The following is a 13,503-nucleotide window of genomic DNA, read 5'->3' as shown; positions in this document are numbered from 1 at the left end:
AGCCGCGTTCAGTTTTTAATTGTAGTGTCTGTTCTTTTACTGAACTAAATGATTTTTATTTAGATAAAAAATCAAAACAACGGTGGGGGTCGGTGACGCGGTGGGCAAGTGACGTAACCGGTGTTGCGGCTTAACACCGGTATAACCGTCAACACCATCTATCGCGGCAAGCCTATTATGCACCAAGAGCTTGTAACACTCCAAAGAGAAAGGAAAAACTGAAATCGCATCATATGACCCCTTTAAATAACTATGATAAATTTGATCCAAGTAGATCTTTTAGGATTTTGTCTGTCAGTAATTGTTTTTCAAGACATTTAACACTAAATTGTGCCATTCAGGAGGTTATTTTTGAGATTATTTCACCAAGATGGACGTCATGATCATTAAAGTGAGCCAAAACAGCATGTAGCTTAGCATTAGCGTAACACATAATTCTCTAGCTAGAATCCAGGCATCAAATTTAGTACCAAAAGGCAAACAGAACAGAACTATCCACAATATTACAAACGATCCTTATTAAAAACAAACGACAGCTGTAGAGGAGCCAAAAGACACAAAGTACAGTCTAGCGCTTCAATCCAAAGATGTCTGTCCTGAAATTTATACGACTGAGCTTAGGTTCAGCTGTCTTTAGTTGTGCCAAACCAGCTAAAATGACCAGCGCATGAGTTCACATTATGATCGTAACACTAAAGTACCTAATAAAATGAAACAAATGTGAAGACAGTCCAGAGTACAGTTACGTCTTCCCCGCTGTTTTTAAAGTATGAACATGTGGAACAAATTTAAGGAATTATTTGACCTAAAGGGCTTCTTTATTTGCTGGGAAAGATTATTTGGACTACAGAATGGACAATATTACAGATTAAATATGGAAATAATAAACGGAAAAAAAAATTTATTATAAAAAAAATTGCTGCCAGCATGGTAATAGATTCTAAGAATTAAAATAGATACTCATGAATAAAAAATATATATATATTTAAGTAAATAATGTATAAAATGTATAATAAATATAATAATTCAACATCTATTTAAATATATTGTACGTTTTTTTCAGTAAATAAAAAGGATTATTTGAGTTCATTTTACAAGAAAATACTATTTCAGTTTTCTACTTAAAAATTTCACATTTAATTCTTTGTAATTGTGTGTGAAATTTACTAGCCATTTCTGAGTAAAAATTGTTTTTACATTATTTTTTCAGCTTACTTTACACTTTTAAAATTCTTAATACATTTCTTGACAGATTAATGACATATTTAAATAGATAATTCAACATCTGTTTAAATAATTTCTCTTTTAAAAATCTTAACACATTTCTTGACAGATTTTTTTATAAAATCTGAAATTAAAAAGTATACTATAAATTAAATAATAATAACATATAAATAGATAATTCCACATCTGTTTAAATAATTTCACTTTTTAAATTCTTAATACATTTCTTGACATACTCTTTATAAAATCATTAATAAAATGATTTATTATACAATAAATAAATATAAATACTTTTTAATTAATATTAGTACAAATACATGTGACACACAACACAGTGTTCGAAATGGTTTTGATGTGCTTACACACACCACTGTAATGCCGCAATCATAGTACTGTACACACCTGGGAAAACTTGTGTCCACCATATAAACACAGCTCCAATAATGTGCAACAGTTTTTTTTGGGTGACTACATATTCAAACAGAAGTGGATGTGTGTGTGTTAGGAAGGATTGTTAGTGGTCAAAATGTCCTCATACTCATTCAACAACAGCCGTGCTTGATTAAGAAAAACACATGCATTTTCCTCTAAGCTGCTCACGGAGCCCCATCCACGTTACTAACTCCACCAGCTCTTTTTTTCTGATGTGAAGCAACCTCACCTCGTTCAGCCATGGGTTCAAGAGTTCACTGCTGCCAGACTGTTTTTGCAGGCCCTCTTTCATTCTGTCTTGCCCTCCCTGTTCTCTCGCTTTTCAAAGGGATCTCAGCATGAATGTAAGTGGATTAGCTCTAGAGTTGTTCTACCAAAACACTTTCATCTGGCACTATTCGTTTGTGGCTTGTCGAGACACGGAAGGCAGGAGAGAGAGATGAGGTGTTATGACTGGTGGTAGAAATGTAGAGTCAAACAGGTAGATACACAGACAGACAGACAGACAGACAGATAAACAGACAGACAGATAGATAGATAGATAGATAGATAGATACACAGACAGATAAAGTAAAGTCTATTAAATCCAATTTAAAAGGCAAATGAGCTTCTCATCTTTTAACTCCATAACCTCTTAACACTGGGATGTCAATCAGTCTGAGAGGTTAAACTCCACCGTCTCTGAACAAACCCAGCTTTGTTTGCCGTTCTTTGTGCAATTCACCCTTTTAGTAGCGTAAGGGCCCCAAAGGGTCAACGCAAGTGTGTTTTGGTGAACAGTAGAGCGTTTCCTGACACACAAACACTAATCCCAGATAAAGACCCACCTAAAAGACGACGGACCAGACCTGTGAAAGGAAACTTTCTTGAAAGAGGGTTGGTCTAATTGGTCTCTCACTGTGGAGGAAAGTCTGGCTATTGTATGAATGGGGCGCCTAGCAACCGGCGACAAGGGGAATACAAAAGGACAATGAGGAAAAAGTGTGCCAATTCAGTCAATTCAAGAAAGCTCTGGGCATGATGGCACAAGACCTTATAAATAGTACATTAGGACTACAGAAAGTATCCTTATAGCAAAAAAAAAAAAAATAAAAAAATTAAATAACATTAAAATCAGAAAACTATCCAACTAAGATTGTCTGAAAAGGCCCTCAAAACAATAACTGAAATGATTAAAGACTAAACAACAGCGTAACACAACCACATAAGGGATATTTAACAGCCATAATAAAGAAAAAAATTTTGCTATTAATTTAACGTTAATTTAATATAAATTTGTCTTAAATATTGCTAAAAAATGTATATGATATAAAATTGATATTAATATGGAAAAATATATGGTATAAAAATATGATATAATATAAAGCATAAAACATCTATATATTATATGAATTGTTAATATTAAATTCGTTTTCATATACATCTGTTTATGTAACATATCAGATTTCATTTGTTACAAATTATTAAATTAAATTAATAAATTCCATAATTCATAAAATAAGTAAAATAATTATTAATTAATATTAATAATTATATATACAACAGCGTAACACAACCACATAAGGGATATTTAACAGCTATAATAAAGAAAAAAAAATGTTGCTATTAATTTAACATGTAACTGTATATAAATCAACACATATTTAATTTGCTTAATTTTTAAATCAATTGACAACCCTATTTATTTTTTTTTGTTTGTCCCACATTTCCTAAAACATTAAAATTATATATTTGTCCCACATTTCCTAATAAATAAATACATTTGTCCCACATTTCCTAACTAAAAGAATTCAATATCCAATATGCCTTCTTGAAAAATAAGGTTGACATGATGACACGGTCAATCTTTGTTAAAAAAAAAAACATTGATGTTTGGACTGTTATATAACTTTCTGGAATTTCTTTTCAAGGCAAGGAAAAAAGCTTTTGCTTCCACTGCAGAAGCTGCACAAAGTGTGATATAATCTGCTGTTAAAGCAGTAAAAACGAGTCAAGAAGTGATCTTTGCAGAGGACGTTTCGTGGAAAAAGCGATCAGAGGCTGGTTTTGGCAGGGTGGCTGGTGATTAGAGCAGAGATCTTGTAAAGCAGGATGCTAATTGTGCTAATACACTGGCCAGACTGGAATAATGCTAACGCTTAGTGGGGATTTCTGCCTTATTCCAACCATACCTTTTCATTTTGACTGATTACTTTACTGAGAAAGAGTGGGCAATATAAATCACAGAAAAACCTGCTAGTGTTCAACTCAAATCACTGCCAAACTCAACTGTACAATGATGATTAAATTGAATTAGCCCCAATTAATAGGCTACTGTGTAAATGAAAATGCCACAAAATCAATAAATCAATTTTCCCCTTGACATAGGCCATAAGAGTTACGACCACAATTTCTTGATCAAGAGCTATCTACCTTATTTTTCAACACGGAAGTAAGCCATTTTCTGTGAATGTGTGAGACTTCCGGTTCATTAGCCGCTGTAGGGAAATAACGAGAAGAATAACAAAGTACAGAAATGGTAAAACTGTTTGCACTACAAACCAGTGTGCTCATAATTAAGATAATACATTGAAATAATATGATAAGAAACACCAGTTTGCAATATCAAGCAGCTAAAATAGCTGGAAGCGGATGACACCGGAAGTCAGAGACATTAAATTCACAAATGGCCGCATCCACTCTTACGGGAAAAATAAGGTGGATAGCTAAATGAGAAATAACGCTGAAACTGCGGCAATCGGAACCATTCACATAAATGTGATAATCCCTTAAATACACATACAATCACAGCGTTGTTTATGTCTACATGTATTTTAAGCCAAAAATTAAAACAACATGACATTGTTGCGGCATCAAACTAAACAAACCACAGGCATCTGATTCTGTGAAAACGTCTCATGACACAATGAAACATTCTATTCGGCACTAATGAATGCTGGCAGGACATCGATTACTGTTTTATTTGCATGTTTAATAAATGTCATAACCATAAGCTTTCCATAAATCAGCAGAGACCTGCCAAGATGGTGTACACAATCCACTATCAATCATGGCGTAATTAATGCCTCGCTTGCTCTTTTGCTTTCATATGAATCAGACTTCCCATGATGCCTTAGTGCAGCCCTTATGAGACAGGAAAGAGGCAATTTTTTATTAATAACAAATTGGGTCTTTTTTATGCTCTTCAACATGACCAAAATCATTCTGACACATTTTTACTATCATACGACTTGCAAACATTGGTTTTACTGTGCATGTTACAGTTCGCTAGTCTTGCATTCTGAATTAATTCACAAATGAACCAAAACAATAGAGAAATAGGTAACATCTGAGCTAAATCACACCTGATGCATGTTGCAGTTTTTTTTAAAGAATACCTCTTGAATTAAAAATCGAAAATAGGATTATTAAAAAAAATGCAAAAAATTTGGATGAGGAGAGATAAAGAAATAAACAGAGAGAGAGATGGTAAAAAAAAAGTTGATCAAAATGAAGAGCTCCTGTGGTGCCATCTGGTTCTCAATCCTAATTCGTAGGTATTCAGAATGCATACAAAGATTAAGGATTGACCTGCGTGAACCTGGTAATACAAATAATCACACACACTAAAAAAAAAGAAAAAAAAAGAAGGGGGTGGTGGAGATGGGGATATCTTCTAGGCAGAAATTGGAAATCTCAGTGTTGCCTCACAACTACTGTAAGTTTTCAATTCATGTCCAGTCATTAAAAAAAAACCTCTAAAACTTCTAAAACTTTTTAGAAAATTATTTATTTACAATATATATTTCAAATCCATTAGTGTACATAGAGTATATAGTGTGTGTGTGTGTGTGTGTGTATATATATATATACAACAGTTTGTTCTGGTTCTCAAATCTGATTTCTCCACAGGAACGCCCTTTCACCGCTTGTATCACTCCGCTTCCAGCATTTCTCACAGCGAGTGTCATGGCGGACGCCCAAATCCACTAATAATAATACTGTTTTTGCGTCACGGAATGTATTTTTAAGAGTTTTTTAGGCGAGAATGTACTTGTTTAGACTTCAAATACGGTTTGTTAATAAAGATAACGTCTATTTGAAAATTTGCTTCGACGTTTTCTGAGACATGAGCTCCAGGGCATCAGCGCTCATGAACCCGCCGAGAGCAGCCTCGCCCAGATCTGCTGGAAATCACCGCTGCCTCTGATGCCTTTATAGTGGTTAAACATGAGATATAATTTGTTTTGGGTAAATCTGATGGGCAGTCTTTGGTCTCATTAATCTATTATTTGCTCCAGAGCAAATAGTTTCGGCTGAAGGCAATATCTCATCACGTTATATTATATGTAACTTCAATGCTGTAAATTAGAACATGGCTTTTATGATGGCTGTTGTTGTTGTTTATTATTCAATAAATAATATTTTATATACATAGTAGTATTTAGTATTGGGAAACAGTGCGTGTGTTTGTATTCTGCCATTAGATGGTGACAAGAGACTGTTTTACGAGTCAGCATTTAAGACTTTTATATTGAAAGAGACTAAAATGGAAGTTATTTTTACTTTTAATAACAGCTTGTAAGATGCAGTTAACAAATGCAGTGAGCAGCGCTGTCATCGGAAATCACCCTTAACAGGTGAAAGATAGAACAACAAAGATATCGCTTTCCTCAGCGGACATTCAAACGAATGTTTTATTGTGAATATGAGATTGAGCTGAAGAATGAATGTTGTGTCAGATGCAGGGAATCACACTCGTGCAGTCCATCTCTCTCTCACAATACTCTACACAATACAGTGAGCTTTTAATGAAGCAGCTCCCATGATCAAAGCAAACAAAAACAACCATTTTGTGTTGGAATTAGGGTTGGGCGATGTCTACCAAATTGGCATCGGACGATGTCTACAGTGAAACATCGTGATGGACGATGACATCGGGGGGCGAGGTTAGGGGTGTGCCCGAAGCATGAAACAAATAACGGGTTAAGGGCCTTTCACACAGGATGCGGAAAGCGCTGCGCTGGCCGCTGGGTTCAGCGCAGCCCTTCAGATACAAAGCGATTTGCGCTAAACTGGCCAGAGCAAAGTAGGCGGAGTTTTCAAAACTTTTAGCGGGAGTTCTATAGGTCTAGTAACAAAGAGTGAAAAATTTAAGGGGGTCTGAATACTTTCCGTACCCACTGTATATTCATTTTTTTAAATACATTAATAGCCATTTTGTTTTGGAATCTCCTAGGCATGATCAAAGCAAACAAAAACAACCATTTTGTGTTGCCCTGCTAGTAAGAAGAAGAAAGAGAGCAGCAAGGAAAAAGAGGCTGTGGGTGCATGAAACTCTCAGGTCGAAGGCTTGCGAAGGAGCTTTGTTTGGATGCCCCGTTTCTATTTCTATAGCGGGTAAACGTCACAGAGCGCAGCGGCAAAAGTTGAACTATTTTGAACTTTGACCGTGGCACGCGCGTAAGCTCGCCGACGGTGTGCTCTGCTGCGCGTGCGCTTTGGTCGGCGCAGCAACAAACCGCCCTTGCGCGGCGCAAGCCATTGAAATGAATGGGTTTCATAGCGTAGCGTAGTGCTTTCCGCGTCCGGTGTGAAAGGCCCTTTATACGGAGCCACTAAAAGGTTAGCCGCTTGCTAGCGGTAGCCTGTTGCATTACAGTCCATGAAAGTTCACTTACCACACAAAGTAAGGAGAAATGTCTGATAGGACGATGGCGAATGATTTGCAGATCCTGAGCACCAATGACAAACATCTAATCTTGTCAAATGTGTGGTAAGTACTGCCGCTCCATAGTATAGAGTCCTTGTGATTGCGAATCTCAAAAGTGAAAGTGAAAGTAAAATGAGAGCGCGCAATCTAAAGCGGTTTCAATAGCGGCTCCCTGATGCCCGCAATTTATATACAGTCGCCTATACTTCCCCAACGATATCATTGCGAGAATTATGGGAGGATATAATTTATCCTCCCATCTCATAGGCTATTTATTCCCTTTAGGGTTTCCGTAGTACACTTCATTTCCTTACCGAACACGGAACTGGGATGCGGTGGATTGCGGGAGAGGGGGTGGGGTGGGGGTTCACGATGTCAGCTTAACATTGTGATGTCTGTCAGCCATCGGCAATGGACGATGGCATCGTTTATCGGCCCAACCCTAGTTGGAATCTCCTTGGCACAAAACAAAACGAAACGAAACGAAACAAAACAAAACATTTTTCCTAAGCATTACTATTCCTAATGCATGAGGCCAATTCAGTGCATGAGAATACTGTAAAAGAGAGAATTAATGATATATATATATAGTAGACTCCAGCATTTAGCTCCATTTCCCAATTCTTACAAGCATTTTACTGAAAGCTGGAATCTAATATTCACACGTCAGATAGTATTTGCTCTGTTTACTCATAACAAATGATGTTTTATTTACGCATAACAAATTATGTTATGTTTCTCTGAAGGATAGAAGAGAGAGGGGGAATGTAACTGCTGGTGCCATGACCCAGAGTTGAAGAATATAAATAGAGACAGAAAGAGGGAGGAAAAAACAACACTAAGAAGTGCAAGTCTAATTAGGGTCTTGTTTTAGTTGCCATCTCTCTGATAACACAGAAAGCTTCCTGAGGCATTATACTTGCTGCAAACACTGACCTACATTCAGTTGTACAACATATCTCCCTCCCCAGGGAGGCTTTCAGAAGTTGTTTATGCTGATCCAGAGTCAGTCGCTACAAAAAGGTGAGAACTGAGATAATTTTCATTTCATACACTGAGATACTCAGTTGTACACAGGAAAAAATAAAATTAAAATAAAAGCAAAATAAAACAAAGATAAATAAAATAAAATATGAAGTAAAAATAAATTCTTTGTCTTTTTTCATCAAAAGTTTATAAATTGCTCCACTTCTGAAACAATTTTCCTTTTCTAGTCCTTTTATTTTTTAACTCCTCCCTTCCAACTTCCACATTTCATAATCCAGTCAGTCCCTGATAAATAAAATCTATAATAAAAATAGTTTAAATAAAATAAATAATAAAATAAAATACTTATATTTATTTCACCTGGAAATAATTCTGCATTTCCCTTTTAAGACACTTCCTGTCAGAGATATGATGCAGTTTTCAATAATGTATCATTTAAATAATATATTAAATAATAATATAATATTTATAAAACATAAATAATAATATTTAGTAAATCTATTATTTAAATTCAATATATTAGCTATTTTATAATTATAATTTAGAATTATTATTTTATAATTGTAAAATAATGTATATTATATAAATAATCTGTTTATTTTGAGATATCAACTGCTGTTGGATAGCACTAATGATTATAATGTTTGAAAGTAAATCGAATGACAATTCATATTAACCCTGCAATAACATAAATAACGCCATCACTGATGTTGCAACTTTGAACAATCAGTCATTGTTATAAAATGACAACACAGTTCATAAACTCAGCTACATGGACATAATTTAGTCGTTCACCTGAGCAGCAATTTTGAACTCCACTTCCTTAAATAAACACACCCCTCCATTTTATAAATGCTTTAAGCTCGTTATGTTTAATAATTCATGCCTCAGAGGAGGCCCGTTCCCGCAGTGCAGCGCAGCACGTCCGTCTCCATTCCAGGGTCACAGAGACAATGACATATTTATCCAATAACACTGCGGTTACAGTCACAAATTTGCTCCGATTTTTGTTATTTGTCGTCTGAAGGCAAAGAAAGAGTTCTGCGTGCGCTGAAGAACTCGTGGACGTATTGTTATGATGCTCCCTTCATGAAAAGATGAGCAGCAAGTGCTTCGGCCAGAAGCTTTGTGTGTGAATACAGAAAACGAAGGTTAAAGTGCTGATGCCAATGCTTTTCTACACTCAAACCCCAAAAACAAACAAACGAAACTGCAGGAGGAGACGGAGCAGCACAAATATGACAAGCAAAATAACAAAACAAATCCAATCAGCTCGGGTATGTAAATATGGGAACAGAAACAACTAAAAACTATTTACTAACAATATGTTTGTCTGTCTGTCTAATTGTTTATCTGTTTGTACATTTATCTATCTGCTCACCTGTCTATCTGTTTATCTTTCTGTCCATCTGTTTGTTTTTGTGTATGTTCATTTATCTATATATCAGTTGTTTGTTTGTTTATTTGCTCATTTATGTTACGCCCATCTGTCTGTCTATTTATCGTTGTTTCTTTATCTTTATCATTTGTTTTTCTGCCTATCTGTTTATTTATCTGTATTCATTTGTTTGTTTATCTATTTGTTCATTTATCTATCACCACCCGTCTGTCTGTTCGTTTATCTATCATTTGTCTATTTTTCTATCTGTTTGTTCATCTATCAATCTTTTTATCTTTTTTATCTATCTGCTAATTTTATTTATATATCATCATTTGTCCATTCTTTTATCTATTTATTTTTCTCTCTGTTTATCTATCAATTTATCTATATATCAATTTGTTTATTTATTTGTTCATTTCTTCTATTGCCCACCTGTCTGTCCGTCCGTCCGTCCGTCCGTCTATCTATCTATCTATCTATCTATCTATCTATCTATCTGTCTGTCTGTCTATCTATCTATCTGTCTATCTGCCTAGCTGACTGTCTGTCTGTCTGTCTGTCTGTCTATCTATCTATCTTGTTTAGGTATTCAGTAAGTGTAAAGGTTTTTATAATAAATTAAGACATTTTAGGTTGTTTGCATTTTCGTTTATCTATGGCATAACTCAAGATTGTGGTATTTGCATCTAAACTGCATCTAAACAACAGAACGTTCTGCCTGACCCAGCATTACGGCATGGTGCTACAACTCAGCTCAGTTGGTCAGAACGTCAGTCTCAGCTACACACACATCCAGCCACATGGACAAAGACACATTGCATCCAATAAAGCCATGGAGCGCCACTTGAACTCACCAGAGAAGAAGTTCTTAGCACGTAGATAACTGACACTCAGCCGCAGGATGGAGAGTTTGTCCAGGCTGCTCGTGACATCCTCTGGAAATGGAAGGAGACTGGCCAACCGGACCAACTCGGAATTTAACCGATCTCGATGACGTTTGGATGGGTTAGACTTCACCCCTTCAGCTGGAGCCTGCTTCACCCTGAGCACAAGAGCACACTTCATAAAAAAAAAACACTCCTCAAGATCACATTCAACAGTGTTTTTCACATGCAAGGTGTGTTTGGACAGAATCACGGACGGAATGAAAATACAGAAGCCACAATCAAAAGTGTCCCATTCATTTGCACAGGCTTCTGTTGTTGTTTTTTGCATATTATTACCACGTTACTAATTTTGCATATTGTTGTGTCTGTGCTGTTCTTGGTTATACTAATAGATTTCAGTGTTTGATTTTAAGGAAATGTGTGTGTACCTTTGTACAATAAACACATTAGGGTCACCACCCTAACGTAAAATCTGAGCCCTGACACACACACACACACACACACACACACACACACACACACACACACACACACAGACACAATTAATCTGTTACTGTAAATATGAATATGAGGTTTTATTATAAAAAAAGATATCTCTATAATTCAAAGATATCATTAAAAAAAGGGAAAATTGTAAGGAAACAATCACTACAGACAGTAAAATGACTTTAGACAAATGCAGCTGATTGAAATATTATAGATAAAATATAATGAAAAATATTTTAAAAATACAAAACAAATTTTATGTGCAATTATGTTATCAAAGAGAATAAAATAAGTTCTTAATGGTTTATGTAAAGATATAAGCTTATGATACGTATTTGGTCTACACTTAGGTGGCAGAATTATATATTATATATTAGGTATTTTATTACAATTATAATTAAAAATATTAATTTCATTATTAGAAATATAAATTCTAGGCTAAATCTAGTAAGCTTATATTTATAAAATCATTATGTTCTAACAGACATGTAAATTATAATTTTACACCAAATATCAATTCACTACACTGTCTAAATAATAATAAAAAATGTAAATACAATATTATGCAAAATAAAATATTTCAGCTTTATAATTATAAAATAATATAATAAAATAAATTATATTATAAATTACACAACACATAATATACAATAAAATATTTTCCCAGATTTGATCTGATTTGCTAATTAAATTTTCGGGAATAGAATAGTTTAGAATAAAATAGAATATAATAATTTTTAGTTATTGAATAGTTGATAATTAGTTATTGAATAGTTGATAGTTGATATTATACTATAATAAATGAATAGTTTCATTTTACCAAAAACGGAAATGAAAAGGACAAAACACCTTATACAAGTTACATGAAAACTGTGATATGGTATTACGTAGCAAAACAAATATTGCAGCACTGGATTTTAATACTAATACCAGTTATGCTTTGATTATCTTAAATAAAATAATTAAATATAATAATAACAAATATTTACTGTAGACAGATGGGCCTAATAGAACAGACTACACATGCGATTTGGGTCGTTTCTGTACCGTGTTGAGTTTTTGAGTCAGAAATAGCAACGAAAACAAAGTATCAATTAAAAAAAACTGATAATAGTCAATCTATACATTCATAACACACACAAACACACATTTATTATAATAACTTACGTTCTTTGCACTGGTTTTCTTCTTTTTCGTCCTGCATACATGTTTAAGGCGTCTGGACAGTCCAACTCTGAAGCTGGAATGACTTCAACCCACAATTTACAACAGATAAAATCTCGACCTGTCTACTTAAACAAAAAACTGTAAACAAGAAAAATCTGATTTCCTGTACAGGTCATGGGTGTAAAAAATTCCAAAATCAAAATTCAAAACAAGTATTATAATAATTATTGTATAAAATGTGCACCCAGAATCCCTACTGCCCCAAATTGCATTTAATATCAGTCTAATAAACTTAAAACGCCAAAATAGAGATGGGAAAAAAGTGTAATTCCTCTTCAAATACACTTAAGCATTCATATGAGAAGTGACAGCAGGTCTTCTTCATCATATTAGTCATCCTCAGTGCTGCTGAGTCTGTATAAACCGCCATCCACAGTCATATGCTCGGATAAAACAATACATTTTAATCTATATTTAGACAGAACGGGCAAAATAAACCAACTCCACTGTCATAATTTGTTCCAGTTTCGTGTCTAATTCATTTTCGTCCGAGCTGCTCCACTAAATCCCCCAACTGCGCGCACCCGACATCAGTTTGCAGGGGCACGCGCATTTGGTTGACCTGGCAACCGGCACAGATTAGCGCAAGAGCGCGCGCAGAGCATCAGAGGCCACGGTTTAAAGGCAAAAGGGAAAAATCTCCTAGGATACAGGACGTCAGGATTTACGTCTCCTGTGATTGGTCAACGCGCTTCAAAATTACGATTACTCGCTTATATATAATTAATAAAATACCAATTAATATTAATAACGAAACGTGACGGGCAGAGAACTTGCAGAAAAGCAGACGCGGACGTTGGCCGCGACGAATCATAGTATGGGGAATAATTAGATTATGAATACTAATGAGATTATAATGCTGGCGAGTCTGATTAATATTAATTAGACTTATAGACACTTCTAGCCAATCAGGGAGAAGAGAACCTCACAGGTGTTTTTTTTTTTAAAATTACCTTACCTCTATAAACAAATACAATAAACATCCAAAGAAAATATAAAATACAATTATACAATAAATCATACTAAATACTTTTAAGAACAAATCGATATACATACATAAAAAAAAAATCGCAATTATTCATAACACGTATGCAATTTATTTAAATCTAAACGTTTTAAAATAAGATTTCAAATTCTATTTTTAATGGGATGAAAAAACATCACTATTTAATAGTTTTATTGCCATA

General features: G+C 34.6%; 1 protein-coding gene across 1 annotated transcript in view; it reads right to left on the bottom strand.

The window, feature by feature from the left end:
- The window catches only part of LOC107739322 (aryl hydrocarbon receptor-like), a 38,085-nt gene extending 25,255 nt beyond the window's left edge, over positions 1-12,830 (bottom strand). Inside the window, exons 1-2 of the mRNA XM_016551409.1 lie at positions 12,257-12,830; positions 10,571-10,758 (exon numbers count right to left, since the gene is read on the bottom strand). Of these exons, the coding sequence (XP_016406895.1) occupies positions 10,571-10,758; positions 12,257-12,297 (229 nt within the window). The 5' untranslated portion in view covers positions 12,298-12,830. The remainder of the gene's footprint in view (positions 1-10,570; positions 10,759-12,256) is intronic.
- Positions 12,831-13,503: the final 673 nt, after the last annotated feature.

The sequence above is a fragment of the Sinocyclocheilus rhinocerous genome, unplaced genomic scaffold, assembly GCF_001515625.1.
Source record: "Sinocyclocheilus rhinocerous isolate Xijiao unplaced genomic scaffold, SAMN03320098_v1.1 scaffold945, whole genome shotgun sequence".
NCBI lineage: Eukaryota > Metazoa > Chordata > Actinopteri > Cypriniformes > Cyprinidae > Sinocyclocheilus > Sinocyclocheilus rhinocerous.
The sequence above is the reverse complement of the archived record's forward strand: the minus strand, read 5'-3'. Positions and strand labels throughout refer to the sequence as shown.